Source organism: Neofelis nebulosa, chromosome 4, assembly GCF_028018385.1.
Source record: "Neofelis nebulosa isolate mNeoNeb1 chromosome 4, mNeoNeb1.pri, whole genome shotgun sequence".
NCBI classification, from domain to species: Eukaryota; Metazoa; Chordata; class Mammalia; order Carnivora; family Felidae; genus Neofelis; species Neofelis nebulosa.
In genome coordinates, this window is record NC_080785.1 from 149,276,838 (window position 1) to 149,304,629 (window position 27,792).

General features: G+C 50.4%; 2 protein-coding genes across 2 annotated transcripts; one reads left to right on the plus strand and one right to left on the minus strand.

Annotated features, from left to right (window-relative positions):
- The first annotated feature begins 146 nt into the window (after nucleotides 1–146).
- Nucleotides 147–7,136, plus strand: TLR9 (toll like receptor 9). The gene is made up of 2 exons (XM_058726698.1): nucleotides 147–3,002; nucleotides 3,900–7,136. Exons 1-2 carry the CDS (start codon nucleotides 2,784–2,786, stop codon nucleotides 6,990–6,992), a joined length of 3,312 nt encoding a protein of 1,103 aa, XP_058582681.1. The 5' UTR covers nucleotides 147–2,783; the 3' UTR covers nucleotides 6,993–7,136.
- Nucleotides 7,137–13,296: 6,160 nt separating this feature from the next.
- Nucleotides 13,297–27,761, minus strand: ALAS1 (5'-aminolevulinate synthase 1). Its single transcript, XM_058726704.1, has 11 exons — nucleotides 27,613–27,761; nucleotides 26,405–26,624; nucleotides 23,240–23,467; nucleotides 22,291–22,440; nucleotides 21,652–21,874; nucleotides 20,306–20,490; nucleotides 19,571–19,750; nucleotides 19,056–19,220; nucleotides 16,281–16,549; nucleotides 15,441–15,603; nucleotides 13,297–13,605 (listed from the first exon to the last, which is right to left on the minus strand). The coding sequence occupies exons 2-11, from the start codon at nucleotides 26,601–26,603 to the stop codon at nucleotides 13,445–13,447; spliced, it is 1,923 nt and encodes a 640-aa protein (XP_058582687.1). The 5' UTR covers nucleotides 26,604–26,624; nucleotides 27,613–27,761; the 3' UTR covers nucleotides 13,297–13,444.
- Nucleotides 27,762–27,792: the final 31 nt, after the last annotated feature.

Genomic DNA, 27,792 nt, shown 5'->3' on the forward strand with positions numbered 1-27,792 from the left:
CACCTGAGTCTGGCCCTGAGGGATCCACCTCTGACACTGGGAATCGGGAGGCCCCGTGTATATAACTGCATGCTTTCACCTTCGAAGTGGGTCTGTGAGCCTGTTAGGTGGGGCTCCAGCACTCCTGGCTACAGGTGTATGGGAAGACGTGTGTCTGTGTGCGTGAGAACACAAGCCTCACACGGGTCCCCTTGTTGACAGGAGCTTGGCCCAAAAGGCAGGCACACCTTCACGGTGATATGGAGCATCTGGGTGTATTAGTGTCCTGTGGCTGCTGTAACAAAATACCATAAGCTTAGTGGCTTAAACCCCCACATATTTACTATCTTAGCACTTCTTGTGAACCTAACAAGGTCAAAGTCTGATAGGGCTGAAATCCAGTTGCTGGCAGGACTTGTTCCTTTGGGAGGAGGGGGGGAGCATCTGTCACCTTGTCCGGCTTGAAAGGCTGCCTGCATTCCCTGCTCCCATCTTCAAACCAGAGAGGTGGGATCTCCGATCCTGCTTCCCGGTCACATGTCTCCTTCAGTAGTCAGACCGCCTGTGCCTCTGTCTCAAGGATGCTTGTGATTATATTCACCTCCCCGCTCATCCCCAGATACTCTCCCCGCTCAGGATCCTTCACTTCCTCCCACCTGCAAGGCCCCTTTTATCCTGTATAGTAACATATTCATAGATTCTGGGGATTAGGATGTGGATCTCCTTGGGGCATTCTTCAGTCTGCCACACTGGGTACGTTCTGCCTGCTGGGCTTCCTGGCCTCTTTGGGGCTGCGGCATGGATCTTGGACCTCTGGATCTTGGTGTCTCCAGTCCACACGTGTGTGTGCGCGTGCAGACCTGTCAGCTCATTGGCCCTCTCCCTCATATTTGCATTTCTGCCCACAAGGGTCTGGCTCCCTGGTCCCAGGGTCTCTGGGAGGGACTCTTTAGGCTTGGGATTCAGCGGGAGCCAGAAATTCAGTCTGTACCTGAGAAGGGGGTGGGAGACCCCTCCTATACCAGGTGGGAGGTGTGTAGGGATGGTGACATGAGGGGTCAGTGGCTGGGACTCAGCTGCTGAATGGGCACTGTCCTTTCTTTGGGGAGCACATCTTGGGCTGGGACTCAGGGGAGTGTCCCATCCCTGAGGCCTTTCCCAGCCCCTACTAAAGACCCTAGAATTACAAAGAGGAGAGCTGGAACCCTAGTCAGGTTCTAGAGAGGGTGGCCTGTCCTCATCCACCCCCAAACACTGGTTCCTAGGTGGGTAGGAAGACTGTGCCATCACCCCCACACTGCTAAAGCCCTGGGCCTGTGTGCCAGCTGGATGCCTGGCAGCCTGGAACCTACCTTCCAGGATAGCCACCCAGAGGTGGGCATGGAAAAGCAAGGGTAGCAGGTATCTAGCCCAAGCCAAAGCCCTATTTGTTCATTCATTAATTCATCCAGCCATCATTCAGAGACATTCTGTGCCTGCCCAGAGCTGAGTGCTGGAGTCTCATGGGCTTAGCAAATCGTGACCACCTTATGATGTTCTGGGCACTCTCGGCCCTGGGTATACAGACAAAAAGACTCTTGCCATTAAGAAGCAGACATTCCAGCAGGGGAATAAGACAAACTACAAGAAACTATGGAAAATCAATGGTATGATGTGTTAGCAGGTAAAAACTTAGGACGAAGAAAAGCAGCAGGTAAAAGGGGCTTAGGAGTGCCAGATCCAGGGCGAGAGGTTTAAAAGAAGGTTGGGGAAGGCCTCCAGAGGGTAATGTGTGAGCTGAGATATAAAGGGGGCAATGGAAGGGGCCATGTTAATATCTAGGAAAAGAGCTTCCAGGCAGAGCGAACAGTAAGTCCAAAGGCCCTGGGGTGGGAAACTGCATGGGACTCTTCAAGCCAGAGAAAGGAGGCCAGTGTGGGTGGAGACCAGTCGGGGAGGCAATGGGAGGCCAGATCCCATAGGACCTTTTTGGCCATTATGTGGACTGTGCCTTTGATTCCAGAAAGGGCCAAGGAGGAGTCTGAGCAGAGGAAGGACGTAACATGACTTAGGGGCTCAATGTGAATAGGCGGTGGGGGTAGGAGAGCAGAAGCAGGGCAACCCACGACTTGGTGGTAACTGCACTGGTCTAGGAAGAGATGATGGCGGCTCAGGCCAGGCCGGTGAATGTGGAGATGGTGGGCGATGGGCAGATTCTGAAGGTGGAGCCAACAAGACTTGCTGAGGGGCCCAGGTCACCCTGAGACTTTGGGCCTGTTATGATCTGCTGGGTCAGAGGGAACCTGTGAAGATCCACCCAGCTGGCCCAGCTGTGGGGTGGGGTAGGTGCTTGGACAGGCCCCCAGGCACACTGGGGATGCAGATGAGGAAGCCCTGCTCCTGGAGGAAGTGGCTAGCTGTGGTGGAGGCAGGTGCAGCCTGGCTGGGGCCAATGCTGCTGTGCTCCCGAGTATGTCAGGCCCTGCGGAGCTCTGGGGACGGGGCCGCAGGGACAGGAAAAGGGCAGATGTGGGAACCACTGGCCCGAGAGAGCTCCCTTTGGGGCAGGGGCCGAGGGGCTGGGGTGTGAGGGTGAGAGTCTTCTTGGGACAGGGGGCCCTGACATCAGGTCAGCACGCCCAGCCCATGTCCAGCACTGCCCTCAATTCCGGTTTCTCATTGGCCTGACACTGGACTCTGGGCCTCCGTCTCTCCCTGATAACATGTATGAGGCCCTCTCCAGCTGTGGCACACTGTTGGGATAGGGTGGGGGGCAGTGGGGGAGTGGAAAGAGGAAGGAGTGAAGGGGCTGCCTGCGTCTGCCTATGCAAATGGCCTCTGACTCACCACACCACCCCCCACCTCTCGCTGTGGGCAGGATGGGGGCGAGGGAGGGGGCTACTGTGTTATTTCTAAATTCTCACTTCCTCTGTTCTCTGAGCCTACACTGTGGGAAGGGTCTGCGAGCTCCAGGCATTCTTCTCTGCCATCGCTGCCCAGTCTGCCATCCAGACCCTCTGGAGAAGCCCCCACTCCCTGTCATGGTAGGACAGCAGCCCTCAGCCCCCCAGGGAAGGGGGGCAGTGGGAAGTGGTGAGGGAGAGGCGGGTTTGGTGGCTGCAGACAATAGTGAAGGGGGTTATCCCCCAACCTGGCCCTGGGGACACTCACTGAACCCTGAAGATATCAGACCAGGCGCCTTTCTCTAGGCAGTGAGACCCAAACCCATTGTGTGGATAAGAAGGCTGAGGCCTAGGGCTTCAATCAGTGGAGGCAAGGGGGCTACAAGCAAGGTGGACACGACAGGACTAGGCCCTGTCTGGCCCGTTGCTGCCCACCCCCTCTGATCTGTTCTGACCTACAGTGGGTTGAGTGCTTGGGCTGGGAGAGGTGGGTAGAGGGGGAAGAGCTGGGCAGTGCCCATCCCAGCCAGGGTCCTGGGTGGTCCTCAGCCTGGACCCCAGCAGAAGACCCTCATTCCTTCCTGGGACTTGGCCAAAGGGAGAGGGAGGAGTTGGGGGAAGTTGGTAGAGGACACAGGGGGCTTTTCAGGGTGGCTGCATGGAAGGGAGCCAGATGACTCCTTGCTCAGGAAGGAAGAGAAATGACCTCTGAGGAAGGAAAAGGGAAAGTCAGAGAGAACCTGGTGGGCCTGTTGACTGCCTGCCTGGCTCTCCTGTCTGGCTGGGGTTTGGTTTTGAGTAAAAGTTCTAGATCGTGATTCTGGATTCCAGGTTGCAGAAGGAATTCTGAGTTGAAGGCTGGGTCTGAGACTTGAGTCTAAGTTCTCCGTGAGGCCTAGAAGTGGGGTGGGTGCTGGGCCGAGAGGCAAGAGCCTCCCCGGGGAAGGCTTGGGGAGAGGGTTTAGGAGCCCTGTTGGGAGACCCCAGGAAGGGGGGCAGGTGGATTTGGGCTGGGGCTGCATACTCACAGTCCCGCAGGGCCCCTGCTGTGGTGCCCTGCACCCCCTGTCTCTCCTGGTGCAGGCTGCCATGCTGGCCATGGCCCTGGCCCAGGGCACCCTGCCTGCCTTCCTGCCCTGTGAGCTCCAGCGCCACGGCCTGGTGAATTGCGACTGGCTGTTCCTCAAGTCCGTGCCCCACTTCTCGGCAGCAGCGCCCCGTGGTAACATCACCAGTCTTTCCCTGTACTCCAACCGCATCCACCACCTCCACGACTCCGACTTTGTCCACCTGTCCAGCCTGCGGCGTCTCAACCTCAAATGGAACTGCCCACCCGCCAGCCTCAGCCCCATGCACTTCCCCTGTCACATGACCATTGAGCCCCACACCTTCCTGGCCGTGCCCACCCTGGAGGAGCTGAACCTGAGCTACAACAGCATCACGACAGTCCCTGCCCTGCCCAGTTCCCTCGTGTCCCTGTCCTTGAGCCGCACCAACATCCTGGTGCTGGACCCTGCCAACCTCGCAGGGCTGCACTCCCTGCGCTTCCTGTTCCTGGATGGCAACTGCTACTATAAGAACCCCTGCCCGCAGGCCCTGCAGGTGGCCCCGGGCGCCCTCCTTGGCCTGGGCAACCTTACACACCTGTCACTCAAGTACAACAACCTCACTGCGGTGCCCCGCGGCCTGCCCCCGAGCCTGGAGTACCTGCTATTGTCCTACAACCACATCATCACCCTGGCACCTGAGGACCTGGCCAACCTGACTGCCCTGCGTGTGCTCGATGTGGGTGGGAACTGCCGTCGCTGTGACCACGCCCGCAACCCCTGTATGGAGTGCCCCAAGGGCTTCCCGCACCTGCACCCTGACACCTTCAGCCACCTGCGCCACCTCGAAGGCCTGGTGTTGAAGGACAGCTCTCTCTACAACCTGAACCCCAGATGGTTCCATGCCCTGGGCAACCTCATGGTGCTGGACCTGAGTGAGAACTTCTTATACGACTGCATCACCAAAACCACAGCCTTCCAGGGCCTGGCCCAGCTGCGCAGACTCAACTTGTCTTTCAATTACCACAAGAAGGTGTCCTTTGCCCACCTGCATCTGGCGCCCTCCTTCGGGAGCCTGCTCTCCCTGCAGCAGCTGGACATGCACGGCATCTTCTTCCGCTCGCTCAGCGAGACCACGCTCCGGTCGCTGGCCCACCTGCCCATGCTCCAGAGTCTGCACCTGCAGATGAACTTCATCAATCAGGCCCAGCTCAGCATCTTCGGGGCCTTCCCTGGCCTGCGATACGTGGACCTGTCAGACAACCGCATAAGTGGAGCCATGGAGCTGGCGGCTGCCACGGGGGAGGTGGATAGTGGGGAGAGAGTCCGGCTGCCATCTGGGGACCTAGCTCCGGACCCACTGGGCACCCCTAGCTCCGAGGGCTTCATGCCAGGCTGCAAGACCCTCAACTTCACCTTGGACCTGTCACGGAACAACCTAGTGACAATCCAGCCAGAGATGTTTGCCCGGCTCTCGCGCCTCCAGTGCCTGCTCCTGAGCCGCAACAGCATCTCGCAGGCAGTCAACGGCTCACAATTTATGCCGCTGACCAGCCTGCAGGTGCTGGACCTGTCCCATAACAAGCTGGACCTGTACCATGGGCGCTCTTTCACGGAGCTGCCGCGGCTGGAGGCCCTAGACCTCAGCTACAACAGCCAGCCCTTCAGCATGCAGGGCGTGGGTCACAACCTCAGCTTTGTGGCACAGCTGCCGGCCCTGCGCTATCTCAGCCTGGCGCACAACGACATCCACAGCCGTGTGTCCCAGCAGCTCTGCAGCGCCTCGCTGCGGGCCTTGGACTTCAGCGGCAATGCCTTGAGCCGGATGTGGGCCGAGGGAGACCTGTATCTCCGCTTCTTCCGAGGCCTGAGGAGCCTGGTCCAGTTGGACCTGTCCCAGAATCGCCTGCATACCCTCTTGCCACGCACCCTGGACAACCTCCCCAAGAGTCTGCGGCTGCTGCGTCTCCGTGACAATTATCTGGCTTTCTTCAACTGGAGCAGCCTGGTCCTCCTCCCCAGGCTGGAAGCCCTGGACCTGGCGGGAAACCAGCTGAAGGCCCTGAGCAACGGCAGCTTGCCTAACGGGACCCAGCTCCAGAGGCTGGACCTCAGCAGCAACAGCATCAGCTTCGTGGCCTCCAGCTTTTTTGCTCTGGCCACAAGGCTGCGAGAGCTCAACCTCAGTGCCAACGCCCTCAAGACGGTGGAGCCCTCCTGGTTCGGTTCTCTCGCGGGCACCCTGAAAGTCCTAGATGTGACTGGCAACCCCCTGCACTGCGCCTGTGGGGCGGCCTTCGTGGACTTCTTGCTGGAGGTGCAGGCTGCAGTGCCTGGCCTGCCCAGCCACGTCAAGTGTGGCAGTCCAGGTCAGCTCCAGGGCCGTAGCATCTTTGCGCAGGATCTGCGCCTCTGCCTGGATGAGGCCCTCTCCTGGGACTGTTTTGGCCTCTCACTGCTGACCGTGGCCCTGGGCCTGGCCGTGCCCATGCTGCACCACCTCTGTGGCTGGGACCTCTGGTACTGCTTCCACCTGTGCCTGGCCTGGCTGCCCCGGCGGGGGTGGCGGCGGGGCGCGGATGCCCTGCCCTATGATGCCTTTGTGGTCTTCGACAAGGCACAGAGCGCGGTGGCCGACTGGGTGTACAACGAGCTGCGGGTACGGCTAGAGGAGCGCCGTGGACGTCGAGCGCTCCGCCTGTGCCTGGAGGAACGTGACTGGCTACCCGGTAAAACGCTCTTTGAGAACCTGTGGGCCTCAGTTTACAGCAGCCGCAAGATGCTGTTTGTGCTGGCCCACACAGACAGGGTCAGCGGCCTCTTGCGTGCCAGCTTTCTGCTGGCCCAGCAGCGCCTGCTGGAGGACCGCAAGGACGTTGTGGTGCTGGTGATCCTGCGCCCTGACGCCCACCGCTCCCGCTATGTGCGGCTGCGCCAGCGCCTCTGCCGCCAGAGCGTCCTCCTCTGGCCCCACCAGCCCAGTGGCCAGCGCAGCTTCTGGGCCCAGCTGGGCACGGCCCTGACCAGGGACAACCAGCACTTCTATAACCAGAACTTCTGCCGGGGCCCCACGACGGCAGAGTGACAGCCCAGCACCCCAAGCCTCCTACACCTTGCCTGTCTGCCTGGGATGCTGGGCCTGCTGGCCCTGCAACACCACTGCTCTGCCTCCCCAACTCCCACCCCTGGCATATAGCAGATGCTCAATAAATGCTACTGGTAGGCTGAACGGCTAACCCTGAGCTCACTGAAGGTGTGAGTGGGAGGAAAGAAGGGAGAATTCGCCAGGCTTTCCTTCCTAAAGTGAGGAGGGACAAGAGGTGATTTGAGAGAAATTGAAAGGAGAAAAAGGGAGGGCCCATAGGACACAGGTCTGCAGGGGAGGGAAGCTGCTAAGGGCAGCTGCTTGGTCCTTCCCAGAAAGCAGGCTGGGTCTCCTGCCCCTTTTAACCCCTCCCCATGTGTCCTGCTGTCCCCAGGCTGGGTCAGTACCTCTCTGTTGTATATTGGTCTCAGGATCTGCCTCCCACACCTGCAGGACTGAAAATGGCTTGAAGGCAGAGAACTTAATATATAATTAAATAATATAGAATTTATAAATATATAAAATATAATATATATAAATATATAATAATAATAAATATAAATAATAATAAATAATAAATATAAAATATATAAAATATAATGCATATATTTTATAAATATAAAATATAATATATAATTAAATAATATAAAAATAAATACAAATTAAATAATATTATATATGTATATATATTATACCTATATAATAAGTATATAATATATAATATATAAGTATACTTATATATTATATATTATATACTTATAAGCATATAAGTATATATATATACTTATATATTATACTTATATAATACTAATATTATATATTTAAAGTTTATTTACTTTTGAGAGAGGGAGAGCACAAGAGGGGTTGGGAGTGGGGGGAGGGAGTGGGGGAGGGGCAGAGAGAGAGGGGGACAGAGGATCTGAAGTGCCATGAGATCGTGAAGGAGCACCACGAGATCATGACCGAAGTCTGATGCTTAACTGACTGAGCCACCTGGGTGCCGCAGACCTGCTTCATTTCTGCCCCCTGAGAAGCAGCAGCCTGGGGAGCATTCATTCCCAAGCCAAGGGGGAAAGCTTTGTCGGGAGTTCAGAGGGACATTTGTGCCCTCTGGTGGCCATGCCTGTGCTGTGCCTAAGAGGCTGGCCCAGGTTGGGGAGAGGCCCTTGGGTAGCTCCCCAAAGCAAGGAGCTGGGAGCCACAGAAGATTCTAGAGTGAGCTCACAGCCAGCCCCCTTCTGTTTTCACCTAGAGTGCATGCTGGGTCTCTGTTCTGACATCAAAGGGACACCTGGGTGAGCCACAACCTGGCTACAAAAGTGGGCCTGCCTTCCCTGCCTTTGCCTTTCACAGCTGATTGCATTTAGGTGGGAGACACAGCCACATCCGATGAGGGTGAAGTATGTGTGTGCATTTCTAGTTTTGATATCCAGTGTAGGGTTCCAGACCCTATTGCTCGAAGCACCAATGACCAGTGTTTGGAGACACTGATAGAGTCTGCACTCAAGTGTGTGGAGAGTTGTGGGTCATGTCAGGCCTGGAGCCTTGGAGGTTGCTTTGTCCTGGGTTGCTGCTTCACTGTCCCCACAGCTGAGCCTACCTTTTGAGGAGAAGAGACATGTACAGCCAGAAAGTTGGAGCTGGGACCTGGGGTGGCAGCAGAGTGGAAGCAGTTTGACTGGCTCGGGACAGTTGGAGGCCAGCCCAGTTGCTCCAGGACTCTTAGGGTGGAAGACTGGAGCTGGCCGCAGTCTTGGCTGGTCTTGCAGCCTGATTGTGGGCAGCCCTGGGGTCAGGGGGTGGGGTGCTGCTTTTGCGCCCCCCCCCCCCCGCCCCGCTCCAGGGCATAATTGGGAAAGAAATATGGGCCACCTTCCTCTTTCTGACTTGGGCACAGGGGCTCCCATGGCAGGCTGGTGGCCTCTGTTACCTGCTTTCCAGCTGGAAAGACAGAAAGGTCTGATCCACCAGTCAGAAGTCCCATATAGGAGAGCCTGGGTCGCTCAGTCCGTTAAACAGTTAAGCATCTGACTCTTTGTTTTCGGCTCAGGTTATGATCTCATGGTTTTTGTGGGGATCAAGCCCTGCATTGGGCTTCATGCTGACAACACGGAGCTTGCTTGGGATTCTCTCTCTCCCTCTCTCTCTTCCCCTACCCCCCCACCACTCTCTCTCAAAATAAATAAATAAACAAACTTAAAAAAAAAAGTCCCACATGGGCTCTATCCTGCCTCTTGAGAGGGCCTCTCAGCTTCTGGAGGAGCAGGCAGAAGGAATGGCATGGCCCCACGTACTTCCTTGGCCTGTGCCTGGGGAGAAAAGAGAACAAGAACTTTCACTCAGGCTGGAGTCTAGGGGAGGCCCTTGCCAAACAGCTGTTAGGCTGTTCTGGCCACACCTAGGAGCGGGAAGCAGGGCCCAATCCAGGGCCCCATGTTTTGCATGCAGGGGACACAATTTGCCTATATCTCAGGACAGCTGAGTCTGCCCTCAGGCAGTTCCCAGACGGAACCCTCATGTACCCACCTACCTCATGCTCACAGTTCTGGTTCTTTTGGGGCCTCAGATTCAGAAGAGCATTTTAGAGATGAAGCATGGGGGCTATGGTAGAATGACTGTTGGCTTAAGTGAGTCTGAAGATACATGGCCCTAGATTCAACCTACAGAAAAAAGTTCTGCTGTTGTCTCCAGGATCAGAAGGGACAGAGCTCCATTATCCCAAGTCCTGAGCTCGGGTGGGACTGCTGAGAGGGACTGCCATGGCGCTGTGTTCAAGAAGGGCACCCGTGGCTGGCTCCAGGCTCTCTCTTCTGCACTGCTGGACATGGAGCGTGAGCACCAGCTGTGGCCTGTCTCTGTAAGGCTGGGGAAGAGTGGCATTCAAGTCAGCTCACCTGGGCTAAGTACTGGCTCTGCCATTTGGATTATCTTGGGCGGTGGGCAACCTCCCCTTTGGAGCCTCAATTTGCTCATCTGTAAATAGGGGTGGCCGGGGTTACTCTGCAGGCTGTTAGAAGGCTTGGTGCTAACGTGTGTGAAGGTCTGAGAAACCTAGCAGCCCCCAGTCATTATTATTAGGTAAGGGGCTCATGCTGATGTGGCTTTGCTTTTTCATCTCTGTACCCAGAGACTGACCCTCCACCTGGAGCACTGAACGGGTTTCGGAGGCAGATGTGATTGAATCAGGGGCACAGGAAGCTGGGAGCAGGACCCTGGTGTTGCCTCCTGTGCTTTTTGCTGTCATGGGGCAGTGAGTACTAGACAAACAGAGGTCTGGGAACAAGACTTAGGGAAATCTGATCGAGGAAAACTTAAATGTAAGGAAATTCTCCCCGCTATGATTGGAAATGACAACTCAACGACAACAACTCAGCTCAACGACGACCACAACCTTTCCCTCAAGGATACTGTAATGCTCCTGACGTCTCCATATTCTTGGAAAATTTCTATGGTATCACACATTTCTACACTCAAGACCCTATTAGAAGCCCAGCTTCTCATTTTTAAGCAGTTCATGAATCCCATCCACTTCCTGCAGATGGTACCACCATCCTTTGTTCTCATAACCCCGAGTAGCAGTGAGGAGAGAAGGAAGGTGACCAACCTCGTTGACCCAGCTGGCTCTGGGTATTATGAGAAGGAAGGGGAGTCTTGCTAAGTATTCAGAGATAAACATTACCCAGGCTGGAGGAACAAGTCACACTGGGAGGAAAAGAGGTGGAGGGAGTTCCCGGCGTGGGAACACAGGGTGAGTTGGGGGGGGGGGGGGGACAATGGGAGAGCCCAGCTGCTCATGTGGGAACAGGGCTGGGAAAGCAAGTGAGACATGTTTCCTGAGCAGAAAGGAACCGTATGGTGGTTGCGAGGTGATGTTGCCTCCCATCGTGCCCAGCGGCTGCCTAGATGTGTGGCTTTATTTGATGGGACCAGAAATCAGCCCCTCTCTCTAGGGCCAGTCCTGGAGAAGGGTGCGCCCCAGGCAGGAATGCCAGTACAACTGTCTCCAGGGAGGAGAGAGCCACAGCTGCCCTTCTAGAGCTAAGAGAGGGGAGCAAGGCTGGGCATTGTCTTTGTCCTCCAGCTGCTTGGGGTTCTTTCAGCTCACCTATGTTTTCCAGTGAAGTAGATTTGGTATGGGCTGAATGTGTACTCTCTGAATTCATGTATTAGAGCCCTGACCCCAGTGTGGTGACATTTGGAGGTGCAGGCCTTTGGAAAATAATTAGATTCGGTTATGAAGTGAGGCCCTCATGGTGGGATTAGTGGCCTGAGAGAAAGAGGAAGAAGGAGACCTCTCTCTGCACATTCTGAGAAAAGGTCATGTGAATTTATGGCAAGAAGAGAATAGTCTGCAAGCCAAGAAGAGGGCTCTCACCAGGAACTGAATCTGTTAGCACCTTGATCTTGACCTTCCCAGCCTCCAGAACTGTGAGAAATGGATGTCTCCTGGTGTCTGGGGTGTTTTATTACGGCAGCTACAGTGAAGAAAACCCCCTTTCACTCAACACACACTTGCTCAGTGCCTGCTGTGCCAGGTACTGTGCTGGGCACTGGGGATATAGAAGTGAGGAGACAGAGCACATGATCAACAGCGGAAAGTCACTGCAGGTAGTGACCAGTGCTTGGAAGGGCAGCACAATAGGAGGTCAAGTGACAGTGAGAACACTAGAGGGGCTGGGTTGCCTTATCCCGGGGCTCAGGAAAGGTCTCCTCAGGACTCTTGACCTATGTAAAGAGAGGCAGCCACGCCATGATCCAGGCTAGAAAAATCCAGGGAAGAAACAATGGCTAACAGCAAGGCCCAGAAGCTGGAGCGCACCTGGGAGGTCTGAGGCCTAGGAGAGTGCATCAACACATGAAGCAGAGTGAACAAATCGAGAATGGAGGTGGGATGGGATCCCGACCGCAGAGAATATGGTCAGCTTGTGTGAACAAGCTGGAATTTAATCCTAGTGCCACTGGAAGGCCCAGGAAAGTTCTCTGCAGGGGAGGGACATAATACACTTTATAATTTTAAAAGCTCTCTCAGGCTACCGTATGGGGTCGAGGCTGGGGCAGATGCCAGGATGATGGCACACCTGGGATCGCAGTAGCAGAGGTGACAGGAAGTGGGCTAGCCTGACACGTACGTTAGAATTTATAGGACTTTGCCAACAGTCTCGTGTGAGAAAAGATAGCGGACTTCTCCATGAGGGACCAAAGTAAGTGGGTAGATGCTGGAAGACAAGGGAAGAGAAGGCAGAGGAGTGGGCAGGCCGAGGTGCCCTCTGGACCTGTGTGGTTCGAGGAGTTCGACAGCAGTCAGCAGCGACCAGCTGGAACTGAAAGCCCAGGGCTGGGAGAGATCACATGGTGTGAGGGAAGTGCTAAGTGTAATTAGAGATGAGGCTGGTGGGTGCCCAACATTCAAAAAGGGACCAGTTCGTGAGAGAGTTCAGTGTTTAGGAGAGGCTGGTAGCACAGGTCAGAGAAGGAAGCTGTGAAAAAGCCAAGGACAGACACCGCAAAGACCACTGGGAAAGCCAATGAAAGGAAAAACACTGGATTTGGTAAGATAGAGACAAAATGTGGCTTAAAAAAAAAAAAAAAAAAAGTAGCCTCCGCAGGCGCAGGACAGAGGACCAAGTGAGGCAGCTGATCAGGAAAGAGGCAGAACAGAGGGCACGGGCAGTAGCCCAAAGGGGGTCTAGACTAAGGGAGAGCTGGCTTATTTAGTAGGTGGGTGACAAAGCCTGCTGTAGGCCAACAGGAACAAATTCATGACCTCATGACTGAGGAGGTTAGAGGTGGTTGTAGGAAGGTGCTAGAAACCATAGGACCCAGAAAAAAAAGCAGGAGTCAGACAGAGGAGCACGGACACGTGCACTGTCTCTGCAAGGGACACAATCACAGGTATAGAGGGCAGACAGGCTGGAGGACTCAGTGGGGACAGACAAGCAGTTCCCTTCTGACTGCCCTACTTTCACAGGGAAGCCTGAGGCCAAGGCAGTAGCTGAGAAGGGAAAGCAGGGAGGGAAACCGCTGTGGCAGGACCACAATTAGAGGGGAGGAACTGGAGTGAAATAGCCACCACGGGCCCTGGCCTGCTCAGGGCCCCTCAGCTGCAGGGCTGGGGCGGCAGTGGGCAGTGAAGACAAAGTTGGGTTCACGCCGAGCAGGAGGGTCTGCCACCCCAGCCGGGTCCGCAGTCACTACCAGAGGACCAGGACATGCCCATCATTTCACGTATCTCAGCAATACAGACCAAGTTGAAAGGCATGAGGAAAAATGATTTTTCTGATTCAGCGGCCAGTAACAGGACCCGTCACTTAAACAAGAATTTATTTTCAGGACTGTGCTTTTACTATAGATTAAAATTTAATATAATTTAATTCACATATAAAGACAACTCTGGAGACTATGTGGATACGACACGGCCTGGGGTTCAGTGAGTAACTGAGGTCACGACACACTCAGGCCTGGGCAGATACCAACTTGCTCATGCCAGAGAAGTAGGATTTCTCTCTTTCACTCATCACTTCAAAATGCAGTGGCCTCCTGCAGAAGTTGCACTCGGCTGAGGAATGTGGCTTGAGTTCCAGACCCACTCTCTTCCACGTGGCCAGCAGATTCTCTGTGAGGAAAAAGTTTTTAAAAATTGAAGGGAGTGGGGCGCCTGGGTGGCTCAGTTGATTGAGCGTCCGACTTCGGCTCAGGTCATGATCTCACGGTCTGTGGGTTCGAGCCCTGCGTCGGGCTCTGTGCTGACAGCTCAGAGCCTGGAGCCTGCTTCCGATCCTGTGTCTCCCTCTCTCTCTGCCCCTCCCCCGCTCTCACTTTGTCTCACTCTGTGTCTCAAAAATAAATGTAAAAATAAAAAAAATAAAAAATTGAAGGGAGTATGCATGCAAGAGAAATGCAAACATCGGCCTACACAAAAAGTCAAACACTGGGGCGCCTGGGTGGCTCAGTCAGTTAAGCATCTGACTTCAGCTCAGGCCATGATCTCACGGCTCGTGAGTTTGAGCCCCACATCGGGCTCTGTGCTGACAACTCGGAGCCTGAAGCCTGCTTCAGATTCTGTGTCCCCCTCTCTCTCTGACCCTCCCCTGCTCGCACTCTGTCTCTCTCTCTCTCAAAAATAAACAAACATTGGGGCGCCTGGGTGGCGCAGTCGGTTAAGCGTCCGACTTCAGCCAGGTCACGATCTCGCGGTCCGTGAGTTCGAGCCCCGCGTCAGGCTCTGGGCTGATGGCTCGGAGCCTGGAGCCTGTTTCCGATTCTGTGTCTCCCTCTCTCTCTGCCCCTCCCCTGTTCATGCTCTGTCTCTCTCTGTCCCAAAAATAAATAAAAAACGTTGAAAAAAAAAAAAAATTAAAAAAAAAAAAAAAAAAACAAACATTAAAAAAAAAAAAAAAGTCAAACACAAACATTGCCAGTGGCATTATTTTCGTAACAGTCAAAAAGCAGAAACAACCTAAATGTCCATCAACTGATGGATAAACACAATGTGGTACGTCCATACAAAAGATTATTCGGTATAAAAAGAAAGTGAGGATTCAGGCTACAACACAGGTGAACCCTGAAAACACGGTGCTGTAAAGAAGTCAGGCATAAAGAACCTATGTAGGGTATGATGCCAGTTATGTGAAATGTAAAGCATGGGGCAAATCCACAGAGGCGGAAAGGGGTCAGCAGCTGACAGAGGCTGGGGAAAGGGGACGGCATGGCTGCTCATGGGTATGGGGTTTCTCTCCAGGGTGATGAAAAGGTCCTGGAATCAGATAGTGGTGACGGTTGCACAACATCATGATGGACCTAAGACCCCCAGAACTGTATACTTTAAAAAGGGGTGAAATTTGTGGTATGTAAATTATATCTCAATAATGCGGTTTTAAGGCAAGCAGGACCACCTGAGGAGGCTCAGGAGGCAGAAGCAACCTGTGGCTGAAAGCAGCTCCTGGATCTCTGCCTTCAGGTTGGACATGGGGGTGCTGAGTTGGGTTGTACAGAACCACAAGCAGTATAAAACACTGAACAATTACACTTATCAGAAGGTGTTAGGCGGGGGGGGGGGGGGGGGGGGGGGGGGGTTGCTTCAGGGACTGCACCTCAGGGGAATCGAAGCCCCAGGCCGAGCTCCAGAGGGCCAGGGCAGACTAAAGCCTTCAGAGGCCTCTCTCTACTCCCCAGCCGTCACCGTGCATCTTTGAGTCACCCTGACAAGGGGGCAATGGAAACAGTGGGTGGATGAGCAGGCTCCCTCAGAGCTTCTAAAAGCAGGCGTATACCCCTTAAAGTGAACCAAACAAACGTCTTTTACAGTTTTATACCATCTGAGAGCATTCTTAATTACCTGGAGAAAGAAACAGTTCTGAATGCCTTTGAAGGACTTCGATTATACACAGCACAAAGACAGCTTTATGCAACTCTCCAGTGAGGAGGTCCCGGCACTCTCCAGGTACTCACCAAGGAAGTAGTTCATCATCTGTGGTGTGTGGTGAGGAGTGGGGGCGATCCGCAGGAGCTCCTCCCCCCGGGGCACCGTGGGGTAATTGATTGCTTGGACATAGATGTTATGTCTGCTCATTAGTTCATCACACACTTCAGTGTTTTTCGCGGCATCTGCAACCTAAGTTTGACAACAGAAGGTAAGGTCACAACAGCGTGGACTGCCTCTTAGCAGCAATTCTAATGCACACGGCACTCAGGAGGCTCAGGCTCGAGCAGGAGTGTAAGCCTGCAACTTAAAGGGCCCAGCTGTGCTTAGTATGGTCCGGGGGATGGAAACCACATAAGAAGCCAATTTCACACTGATCTCCCTCCCAAGCTTCAACTTCAGTTGATGCCAGCTAATTCTCCTATCCAGGGATGTGCATACCGTGGGAATGAAGCAGCTTTGACTGTACTAGCTGTATTAATTCTACTAATTCAACTGTGACACTAACAGGCTACTATTTACAGTGGAAAGGGCAAGACCTATTTCAAAATTAACTGAATAAAAAGCCATACTTCAAAGCGAGCCAAGTTTAGGCTCCCGGAACTTTTCAGACAGAAGCTTTGTGTTTACCCTTTTAAGGCCAGTGTTGCGGAGAAGGAACCTCTGCTCTAGCCTGCTGGGTTCAAAGCCTTCATTTTCACTGTGAAGTCAGCCAAAGGCAGCAACGAGCAGAGGGCCACTGACTACAGCCCCCTGCCCCAGCAGCCCCCCTGCCTCCCTCAACTTCAAGAAGGCATGAAACAGAACATCTCACACGTCATGTGCAGAGGCACAGCCCCCAGCAAGTCCAGTCACAGACAGGTCATTACCCGGACAGGGATGATGTGACTGGGGCAGTGGACAACCGGGAGGCCCGCGTCCATGAGCATCTGCCTCATGAGCTTGACGTTGCGTTGGTGCTGGCGGCGAAGCGCCCGCCCCTCAGCACTCTTCAGGATCCGCACAGACTCCAGGGCTCCAGCCAGCAGCATGGGCGGCAGGGAGGTGGTGAAGATGAAGCCAGCCGCATAGGACCGTACCGTGTCGATCAGAGAACTCGTGCTGGCGATGTACCCTCCAACACAGCCAAAGGCTTTGCCTAGGAGGAGACAGCCACATTTACTATAGCAACTGCCCCTAAATGTACCAGCAAGACACTGCACAGCCTTAGAGCATCTTTGTCTCCTCAATGTGCCCTAAGACTATAAAGTAAAGGGATGTCCACCGATTTCTGAAAGGGAGAAAGTTGAGGAGGTTATGAAAGGGTCCTCCCCTAATTCACATGGCCACGCTGGTATCTGACTAGGATCAAAGGACAGGTCTCCACAGCAGGCCTAGCACTGAGCGACCCATCCCGTGCGTCTGAAGAGCATGCCGCTGTGTCTCTTCCCACCCGGACTGGGTGCTCCCCCAGTGGGCAGGGCGCCACCTCCCACGTTGTACATGGTACGTGGTGCATGCTCTCTGGGACAGGATCGGAATCGTGCTGCTGGCAATGTCCTCTCGCCGTGAGCATTCCCCCGGAGGCTAGAATGTAACCCAGCTAAGACATCAACTGTTTTGGTGTGACCAGAATGGTCTCCTACCTAAGTAAACACTGAACTCTGACAAGCAGCATCGCCCAGAGAAAAATGAAAACTCAGAACCTGTTAGGGTTGATTTAGGGCCCACCTCACTTTTTGATTCTCCTCAAATCCCTTTGTATAATCTGTAGCTCAAGTTTCAGGATTAAGGGCTCGAGAAGAGTCCTTCTAGATGTTAACATTGTGTTCTGTAATTAACATTCCTGCTTGAACCCCACACAGGGCTGGGTTGGTGTAAGCTCTTACAGTGGAAAATTTCTCTCTCCAGTCTGTTCCAGCTCACAATGACTACACCTTCACAAAGCCTGCATCACAAGAGCTCTCTGAAAGAAAATGGTTGCTGTAATTAGGACATATGAACAAGTGCTCTTCTCCTGGCAGGGGCTCTACCCTGAGACCCCTGACCTCTCCTGGTTTGCCCAAGGTTCTCAGCCCCTAGACAGTGCTGGTGGACACTCTTTTAGGCCCGCCCTTCCTTAATGCAGGCTGTAAACTGGCATCTCAGCAGAGTGCTACACGGGTCTCCAACTGCCTTTTTTTTTTTTTTTTTAACGTTTATTTATTTTTGAGAGAGAGACACACAGAGCTCGAGAGGGAAGGGCCGGAGAGAGAGGGAGACAGATAATTTGAAGCAAGCTCCAGGCTCTAAGCTGTCAGCACAGAGCCTGATGTGGGGCTCAAACCCACAAACCGTGAGATCATGACTTGAGCCAAAGTCAGACGCTTAACCGACTGAGCCACCCAGGAGCCCCTGCCTTACTAACTTTTGAAATCTTCAGAGTTTTATAGTTCACATTTTCATCTTAGACTCCTCATAGGCAAAGAGAAGGCCTATGGTAATTGCTTGCACATGTTTACTTATCTTCTCCACAAAAACTGAGGTAGGGCTTGTTAGCTCCCTTATACAGGTGTCCCTACTTTTCAAAAGTTGTTATGCCACTTTGCTTTTATGAAAGACCTACATTAGTACTTGGTTTTCACTCACCGGAAGAAATCTGAGAGGGCTTTCACTTTTATGAGAAAAAGTGGAAGGTGAAAATAGCCTCCAGTGTTTGGCACCGCGTACCCCAAGCAACGAAAGTGGCCCTGCCCAGCCCTGTCCCCGGGAAGCACAGGCGGCACCCCAGCGTCAGGCCACCAGAGCTTTGATCTGCGTCTGTGAGCACCTGTGTCTTTGCTTTATGCCATCTTGTCTTACGAAACGTTTCAAAGGGACACTCCACTTTCAGGTAGTGGGGAAACCTGTATCGGTGAGGAAACTGAGGTGCAGCTCCAGGTTACACAGCCAGGGAGCTATGCAGATGGGATTTATGCCCAGCAGGCAACATGGCTACAGCGGCCAGCCCCATGAGATAATGCTTCTCACCTAGGAGGAGCAGATACAGAGTAGCCAGAGTGAACTGCAATGGTCTCCATGTAGTGGGCACAGAGCTCAGTGCTTCACACACCTGAACCCGTAGGTCCCAACAAATGCTCTAAAACATGGCTAGGATTCTTCAATATAATGGAACAATCCGAAGTACAGAGAGTAAAGGCTGTTGCCATGTAGCTAGAACCGCAACTATGTTTGGAATGAGCTCGGATGGCAACAAATGGTATTTGTCATATTAGGCTGTGAGATTTAATTCTGGGAATCATGCCTCCACGATTCAAGGGATTCTGCTAAGCTGTGCCACCACTGAGAATATACAAACTCATCCAGAAAGTGGCCCAGGCTTTAAATGCTATCACACTGTCTCTTCACCTGACCCCAGGTAGTCCTGAGGCCTTGATAGGAAGATACAACTTTATTTTTAAAAATTTTTTTTAAAGTTTATTTCTTTTGAGAGAGAAAGAGGGGCAGAGAGAGGAGAGAGAGAATGCCTAGCAGGCTGTGCACTGTCAGTGCGGAGCCCGATGCGGGGCTCGAACTCACAAACCACAAGATCATGACCTGAGCGATGCTTAACTGACTGAGCCACCCAGGACCCCCAGGAAAATATAACTTTAGTGCAGATTACAGAATGTGCAGAGTATACATACCAAGCGTTCCAGAAATGATGTCCATTTTGGGCATAACTCCGTCACGATCACCAATCCCTCCACCTCGAGCCCCATACAGTCCCACGGCATGGACCTCATCCACAAAGGTGATTGCTCCGAACTCATGCGCCACATCACATAGCTCTTCCAGTGGGCACACTGCCCCTGAGGAAAGAACACAGACTGCCTTGAAGAGCTTGCTGCTTCACAAATTTCTGCTTGGTAAGAGTCAGTCAGAACAAAACAGCTTATGTTCTAAAGATATCATTTTTAATACTGGGAAAGACAATGCATTTCCCCCAGTTTCTAGTTGATCTAAGGTTCTCAGAGCCTAGTAAAGGCCAGAATAAAAAAACCTACGTTCCCTCAAACCTATACAATGTCCACCAAATACGAATTCCTAGCAGAATGAAAAGAAACTGCAAAAACAAAATAAGCATTACACTTTATTTAAAGAGTCCAGGCCCAGCTTGTTTTTCATTTAAGGTTTCAGATTGGCCTCTACTTAGACTTACCATCCATTGAGTGGACGGTTTCAAAGGCGACAATCTTGGGGACCGAGGGGTCAGATCTTTGTAACAGTTCTCTGAGGTGGCTGACGTCATTGTGGCGGAAGATGTACTTTGGCACTCGGCTGTTCCGAATCCCTTGGATCATGGAGGCATGGTTTCCAGAATCAGAGTAAATCTCACAGCCTAACAGGATACAAAAAACCTCACTATTTATCAAGCCATCTGCACCAAAGACAAATTATTTCCTAGACAGTCAGGGACAACAGACTTTGCCCTGAAAGTGCTGCTTTGCCCAGTAGGAAAGACACTGCTTGCCAGTTTCTTCCTGGGAAAACCATGAACTAGTGCTTCTCTTTTGAGAAGGCCCATAGGTGTATAATAGAATAACCACTGGGCAGACAACCAATCTGCTCTTAAATCTGGCCACCTCATTCCAAACTTTATCAAAAGATAACTACCAATGATTAACAGAATTCTCCAAAGGATTTTCCTAGCATACAACACACATTTGAAGCAATTAGCTTAAGGACAGCCCTTCAAATCTGCTTCTTCATTAGTATCATTTGCTGCTGGAACTTTTCATGTGCAGTGAGCACTTGATGCTCAATTCAAGGAAAAATGCTCCCAGATACTATCACTGCTCTTAACTGTTTTTGGTAAGCCCTCTTTGTTGTCAATATCCCTGCTATTACTAGGAAACTCAAAAAACTCTAAGGCACCCATGACAGGCTTCCTTACCCGGCATCATCCTAGCCAGAGTGAACAGGGTCGAGTCGTTGGCCACAAAGCAGGAGGAAAACAAGAGTGCTGCATCTTTCCCATGTAAATCAGCCAGCTCCTGCTCCAGGTCCACATGGAATTTACTAGTTCCTGAAATATTTCTAGTACCACCTGCTCCAGCACCATGTTGTTTCAAAGTGTCCCTTTTATTTAAAGAAGAAAAAAAAAATTGGGGAGGGAGCAGAAAATAAATCTCATGGTTCTGAACACTATGTGAATCATTCCTCTCCCTAGGAGCTAGGATACTGAACCTTACATTGATCTAGCACTCTCTCATGGTGAAACCAGGAGTCAGAAGTTTCAACTGACTTCATCTTCAGACTAGGTGGCATTTGGTGTCAACACCAGGGTGATGATACCCTGAGGATAACTCCAGGGATCAAGAACAAGTGTTCGTTTATCAGTCAACTAAGTACTTAGTATTAGCTGAGTTAATTTACTAAGGCTTCTTTATTCTGACAAATACCCTTCTCTCCAAACACATCAGTCGCTACAGGGACATCCTGGATGGCGGTTACCTGAACCTAAACCCTCCGAAAACCAGTCACATAATGTTAGGATTTATCTATCAACACACCTCAGACTGGACTCTCTTTAGCAAGCCTCCTTGGAGACTCTGACAAGCAACTCTCTCAAGTGTCCTCAGCCAGGCGAACCTCCTAAAGAACATGAATGACAGGATCTACCATCTTTTTAAATGTCTTTTGAAGCAGCTTTTCCTCCAGTGCTGCTAGATTTATAGCTCTCCATCCGAAGTTTCAGCAGGGATGCCTCTGTGCAAGGCTGCCTGGTGTTAAAGGCACACTCACTTAAGGAGTGGTAGTGGGTGAATAGACAGGAGCAGTCAATGAGCCAATAAACTTGAACCCTCATACACAAAGGGGCTCTACCAACTACTTGTGCGCTCGAGTTCTTTTAAAAGTAATCCGCAGAGGGGCGCCTGGGTGGGTCAATCAGTTAAGCGCCTCTTAGTTTGGGTTCAGGTCATGATCTCACGGTTCGTGGCTTCAAGCCCCACATCGGGGCTGTCAGTGCAGTGTGAAGCCTGCTTGGGATTCTGTGTCTCTCTTCTCTCTTCCCCCACTTGCCCTCTCTCTCTCAAAAATAAATAAACATTAAAAAAATTTTTTTAATTAAAAAAAGTAATCTGTAGATATTTTCAAAGGCTGAGAATAGTATTTTGCTATGGTACACTTTCAGCTGCTAAATACTCCCCCCATAAAAGATCCAATCCCTCTAAATCATCAATGTCTTGCCAAATAATTGGCAATTTCAGCGGTATCTGAAAGCTGAGGGCTACTTACATGACTGCCCCACACACTCGTGGATGGCGACTCATTCCTAGGTAGTCATTGCTACACCAGACCGACACCTGCTTTTTGGTGATGAGGGAGTCCGAATAGTCATCCGCCATGGGAAAGATGTGTGCCCTCCGGTTCACAGTTTTAAAAACTCGATAGGTATGGTCATTTTTTTTCTCATCAATTTTCTTCTCAAAGAAACGATCATATTGAAAAGTGGAAACAGCTAAAAACCAAAGATGGGACAGTCTGATGGTTAGGAAGCACATCTGGGCTTTGGCAAAAGACCTGGGTTCCAACCCCAGCTTGGTCATCTAATGGCAGGGAGATTCTGGACAAATTAATGAAGTACTCATGTGGGCAAGTTACATGCCATCCTCATCTTGAGATCGTGAAGCTTTCAAACGAGACTGTGTATGTCAACTGTTTAATACAGGGCCAGGGCACAGAAAGGTAGGTATTAAGGGACAGAAGGCAGGTTACCAACAGGATTTGTATTTACTATGGCCAAGAACACCTACTTGTATCAAGCAAAACACATAGCTTTTAATCCACAACTCACCATGCAATCTTGTATTTAATCTAATGTATGTTTACGTTAAAAACCCTCTCCTGCATCAGGCAAATAATGATGAGACGTACATTTTGGCAAGTTATCTTGAAGAAGATGGGATACTCTTTCTGGTCTTTGCTTTCGCATGATATCCTGGAAGTTCTTCAGCAACCCACTTGGCTCCCCACTGTCGGTCTTCACACTAATCACACTGGGGTTCACTGAGGTTTGGGCAACCTCTGTAACAAAAGTAACAAGTGAAGGGAACCAACATTCTATTTTGAGTTCACAATATTGAATTGTCAAAATATTGTCAAAAGTGAATTACTGTCTAGTTCACCAAGAAAAACTGATCATAACCAAAGTGAGTAGTAACTGAGTGTATGAAGTTTTCTCCCTCCCTTTTATTTTAATGGTCAACGCCTGGTGTTGTTTTCTTTTGTTTTCAGAGCTACCAGACAGCTTTAATAAACATTAAAGTCCAAAGCTTTCTAGCTGGTTGGCATGCCTTCCCCACCTTCCCACTCCACCCAACGCTAATCTCAATTTTCTTCATGGAAAACAATTCCAGCCATATGCATCATTTCTGCTGGTGAGGTTTTCTGGGGACCTTGGGTGCTCTGTGTACATAGCCACAACTGGAATTAAGGTTGCCTCTTAATCACCCTCAGTAAGACACACAGCTTGGGAGTCCTAAGACCATCAATTATTGCAGTATTATTTTTTACCTTTTATCCCACCAGATAGCAGGAAAGAAAGAAAGGGCAGTTTTGTAACAGCTTACACCATCAGGGTATTTTCACAAATGAAGCAATTACTATCAAAGGTGGTCACATCCTACACACACACCAGGAAGAAAGTCCCACATTTTGTCATGTGGTCCTCGGACTCCTATCTTGATGACCTTCTTCCTTGGCCCTAGAAGAGGAAGTTTTTATACAAATACTACCCTAATAAGAGCTCATACATAAATCTGGAGGATCAAAAGAACCAAAAGGACCTCTGTACTCCTCCTAATGGTTCCAGTCATCTGTTTACCTTTCCTCACGGCATGCATTTCCTGCACATCCTCCTGAAGCTCTAGACTGGCTTTGCAGAAGACGCTGCTGCCCTTCTGGCTCATCTGGGCTGCCAGGAAAGGGCATTTGCTCGCAGTGCCCTGGCTTGTGGCAAGGGAGGGATGTCCAGACGGAATCTGTGTGCCATCTGGAGTCTGCTGGGATCCATCAGGAAGCTGCTGACCCTCAGCTTTGGCAGTTTTGTCCTCTGGGGGGTGAAATGGAAAAACTGAAGCATCAGATCTGGTTGCACAACACGCAAGAAAGCCCCTTGTTTCTTTCTTTTATTGCCTCACAGAGAAGTTTTAGACTTACTCTACCCCCACATTTTAGGCACAAGTTGACTTTTATTAGATTCTGCTAATTGAACCATTTTCTCATCTGCCTCACTGGAATCAATGTGCCTGTGAGGAGTTAATTGGCATGATCCAGCTACCTTTCAAACCCACAGTATTTTTCCCTTATAAATCCACCAAAAGTAGTCTTTTCTAGTTTCAGACAGCCAACAGTTCTTGAGATGGATTTCAGTAAATCTACCCTAACGACACACAACATATTTCAGGAGGGGACACACTCTTGAAGGTAAGGAGAAATGTTCATAGAATTTTTTCTCTGCTTATATATATTTTTTAATTTTTTTAATGTTTTTTTTTTTTTTTAATTTTTTTTTTTTCAACGTTTTTTTTTTTATTTATTTTTGGGACAGAGAGAGACATAGCATGAACGGGGGAGGGGCAGAGAGAGAGGGAGACACAGAACCGGAAACAGGCTCCAGGCTCCGAGCCATCAGCCCAGAGCCTGACGCGGGGCTCGAACTCACGGACCGCGAGATCGTGACCTGGCTGAAGTCGGACGCTTAACCGACTGCGCCACCCAGGCGCCCCTAATGTTTATTTTTGAGGAGAGAGCACGAACAAGCAGGAGAGGTGCAGAGAGAGGGAGACAGAGAATCTGAAGCAGGCTCCAGGCTCCATGCTGTCAGTCCAGAGCCTGACGTGGGGCCTGAACTCACAAACCCGAGATCATGACCTGAGCTGAAGTCGGACATTCAACTGACTGAGCCACCCAGGCGCCCCTCTCTGCTTATATTTTCAAAACACTTTCTTGACAAAAAGGCTTGCTGTTGCTTAACATACAAACTACTGATTTTCTTAACAAAAGAAATTAGGCTAAAAGTGAACTCTTTACATTTTTGTCTAACAGAATTCAAAGTATTAGTATATGCCAAGAAAAAACCACACAGATATCACATACACAGCATCTACTAGCTCATCTAAATGCATCAAACTAGTTCACTGACTTAACACAGTTGGCTGATAATTGTATTTCTACTCACAATGACTCTCCTTTCCCCTGAAGCAAATTCATTCACCTTCCTTCTAGTAAAGTCTTATTCTGCATCGTCCTGGAATACTGTGAGTCAGAGGCTAACTTCTACAACTTGGTAAGATGTCTCAATGCAGTTTTCATTAAAATTTTCTATAAAATCAAAAAACTGCTTTGAAGTTCATGTCATTCATTATAAAAGTAATACACATTCACTGTGGGAAATCTAGAAAAAAAGCATTCTATCATTCAAAACATAACCATTGCAGGCATCTTAGTAAATTATGTTTTTTTTAAAACATATTTTTTTACATATGTGCAAGTTTAAAAAAGTTTTACTTATTCTGCATGTGCTTCCTTATTTTGCCCTTTTCATTATAAAGATCAAAATAGCCTGTGAATATCATTTGCAATGGCTGCAACGTCTATCAAGTGAACAAGCCACGTTTTACTCAACTTCCTCTATACTAGGGACAGAATAGTAAAAGAGGATCTTGACTATTCAGGAAAAACACATAACTAACTCTTAAAAGAGTAAAGAGGAAAAGAAATCCTACACAGGATTATATCCTTTCTGCTTACAGAAAAAAAACAAAACACTCCTTTCTTACAAGAAACACATCCAGAGAACACACCTAACAGAGTTTACAAGGTAAATTATTCTCTAGGATTAAGTGAAACCTGAAAAGCCACATCCTCTCCTGGTAGAGCCAGAGAAAAACTACATCCAACTCTGATCTCTTTATTAAAAACAAAATTTAGGGGCATCTGGGTGGCTCAGTCAGTTAAGCGTTCGACTTTGGCTCAGGTCATGATCTCACGGTTCGTGAATTCGAGCCTCATGTCAGGCTCTGTGCTGACAGCTCAGAGCCTGGAGTCTGTTTCATGTCTGCCTCTCTCAAAAATAAATAAACATTAAAAAAATTTAAAGATTCATACATAAAATAAAGATACATGTATTAAAAAAATCACTACTTTAATGAATTCTATGATTCCATTTATGTGAGGCTTCTAGAGCAGTCAAATTCAGAAACAGAAAGTAGAATGGTATTTGCGGGGGGCGGGGGGGAGTTAGTGTTGAATGAGCACAGAGTTTCAGTTTGGGATGCTGAAGAGCTCTGGAAATTGGATGGTGGTCGGGCTCTGCACTGACAGTATGGAGCCTGCTTGGGATTCTCTCTGTCTCTCTCTCTCTGCCCTTCCCCTGCTCTCGCTGTTTCTGTCTCTCTCAAAATAAATAAGCTTAAAAAAAATTTAAAAACATGAATGTACTTAACACCGCTGAATTGTACGTACAGTTGGTAAGAAATGGTAAGTTTTATGTTAGGTGCATTTTACCACAATAAAAAAAATAATTTAGAAAAGAAAAAAGTCACAACTTTAAAAGCCAAAAGCTTCCACTCAATTTTGCTGCAAACCTAAAACTGCTCTAAAAAATAAAGCCTATTTAAAAAAAAAAAAAAAAGCCAAAGAGCCAAATATTTAATGAAGGAAAGGTTGAACTAGAACATCCTAACTTTATATTTATGTGAATGAGGTACTGATGAACACTAAAACTCCAACAGACATCGAATACAACCCATAAACCTGTAAGGTGCACACTGGCCACCGTCTCACCTTTCCAGATGGGTAAACTAAAAGTGCACACTTGCAGGGTTAGGATGCCAACTGTGAGATAGTCCATGCAAAGAATCAAGCCTGACACAGAGTAACTCCCTCTGTTACTGTGCCCCCATCACCGCTGTGGACTAGAAGTGCTTCTAGTCTAGTGATGAATGCTAACACTGCCACCTCCTACTTTATTGCCAATGACACTTACTCTCATTAGCCGGAGGGGTTTCTTTGACCTGCTGGCAGTGTACTGTTGAAGTGGACAGGGCCCGAGGGGCTGGCTTGGCCCCAACTTCCATCATCTTAGGGCAGTTTTGGGCATAGAACAACAGAGATTTGCCTGCCTTCTGCAGAAAGGCCTGAGGCACCCGGGATAAGAATGGGCAGCGGCGAACAACAGTCTCCATGTCCGAGAGGGTGCACTGATCCTATAGAAAGACAATGAGTGACATCAACACTTAATAATCAGGCAAATACTACTGCAAGGTCACTGGGTTCAGGTGATGCCCACAGTTTATAGCAAGGGTACCCTGGGATATAACAAGTCTCACTCAATAATGTCTAAGGACAGCATTCATGTGGGACTCAATTAATTAGTGGTGACCATACTCTACCCAGGTCACCAACTTCTCTTTTCATTCCCCAGCTCTACACAAAAGCACCTGTAAAGCAACTTTACCAAGTGAAGTAAATACTGATGATTAACCACCAAGGGGCTGAGACAACAAGGGACAAGTCAGGAACAGGTTTGGGAGGTCAGAGGCTCCTTGAGGAAGATGCACAGTGCAGATAAAACACGTTGGCACACACCCAGGTGGAGAAGTGAGGCTAGGGAAGAAGTCACTGCCATTCATCCAGGCAGAGGAACTCGTAGGGATCCTAAACTTCTCCTGGTCCTCACATCCCTAGACCCTAGGAAGGCACCCAGCTGGGCTCTGGGTCCCAGAGGCAAGGATTTCCCTGAGGTCATCCCCCACAGCTCTAACACGACTAAACTGAGAAAGGAGGGGACATAAAGAAGGGCAGGAAAACGAGGGGAAGTACGGTTGGGGCTAACTGGGGAGAGGCAGGAACTATAAAATCGAGGGTGTTGGGTCTGGAGTTAGATCGTAGTCCTGGGCGGGGAGAGGTCAGAGGTTATCCGGGGGTTGAGGGCTCGAGAATAACGGAAAGAGTATGAGAAAGGAATTCTAAAGAAGCGGCCAGTTAAATAGGAAATGTAAGGAGGGAGCTGAATAGGGTATACTGAGGCAGCCCAATGGGCTAAGAATCTGGGAGATGAACGCTGACCCCGAGCAGGCAGGTGATGGGTGCAGTGGGGGATGGGGTCCCAACGTCCGGGAGAGCGGGGCGCGGGCTGGCAAGACACGCGGGGACTTCCTTGCCCGGTGCCGTACCCAAAGCGCGGGCCCTCACCTGCGCGGGGGACTGCAGAGGCGGCGGCGGCTGTGGCGGAGTCGGCAGGCACCCAGGCCAAGCAGAACCAAACCGTTGCCCTTGTCTGCGGGAACCCTCAGGCCGCGAGCGGCGTCGCCCTAATATACCGCCAGAGTGAGCGCCGCGCATGCGCCATGGGCGTGGACTTCCTCCGCGCAG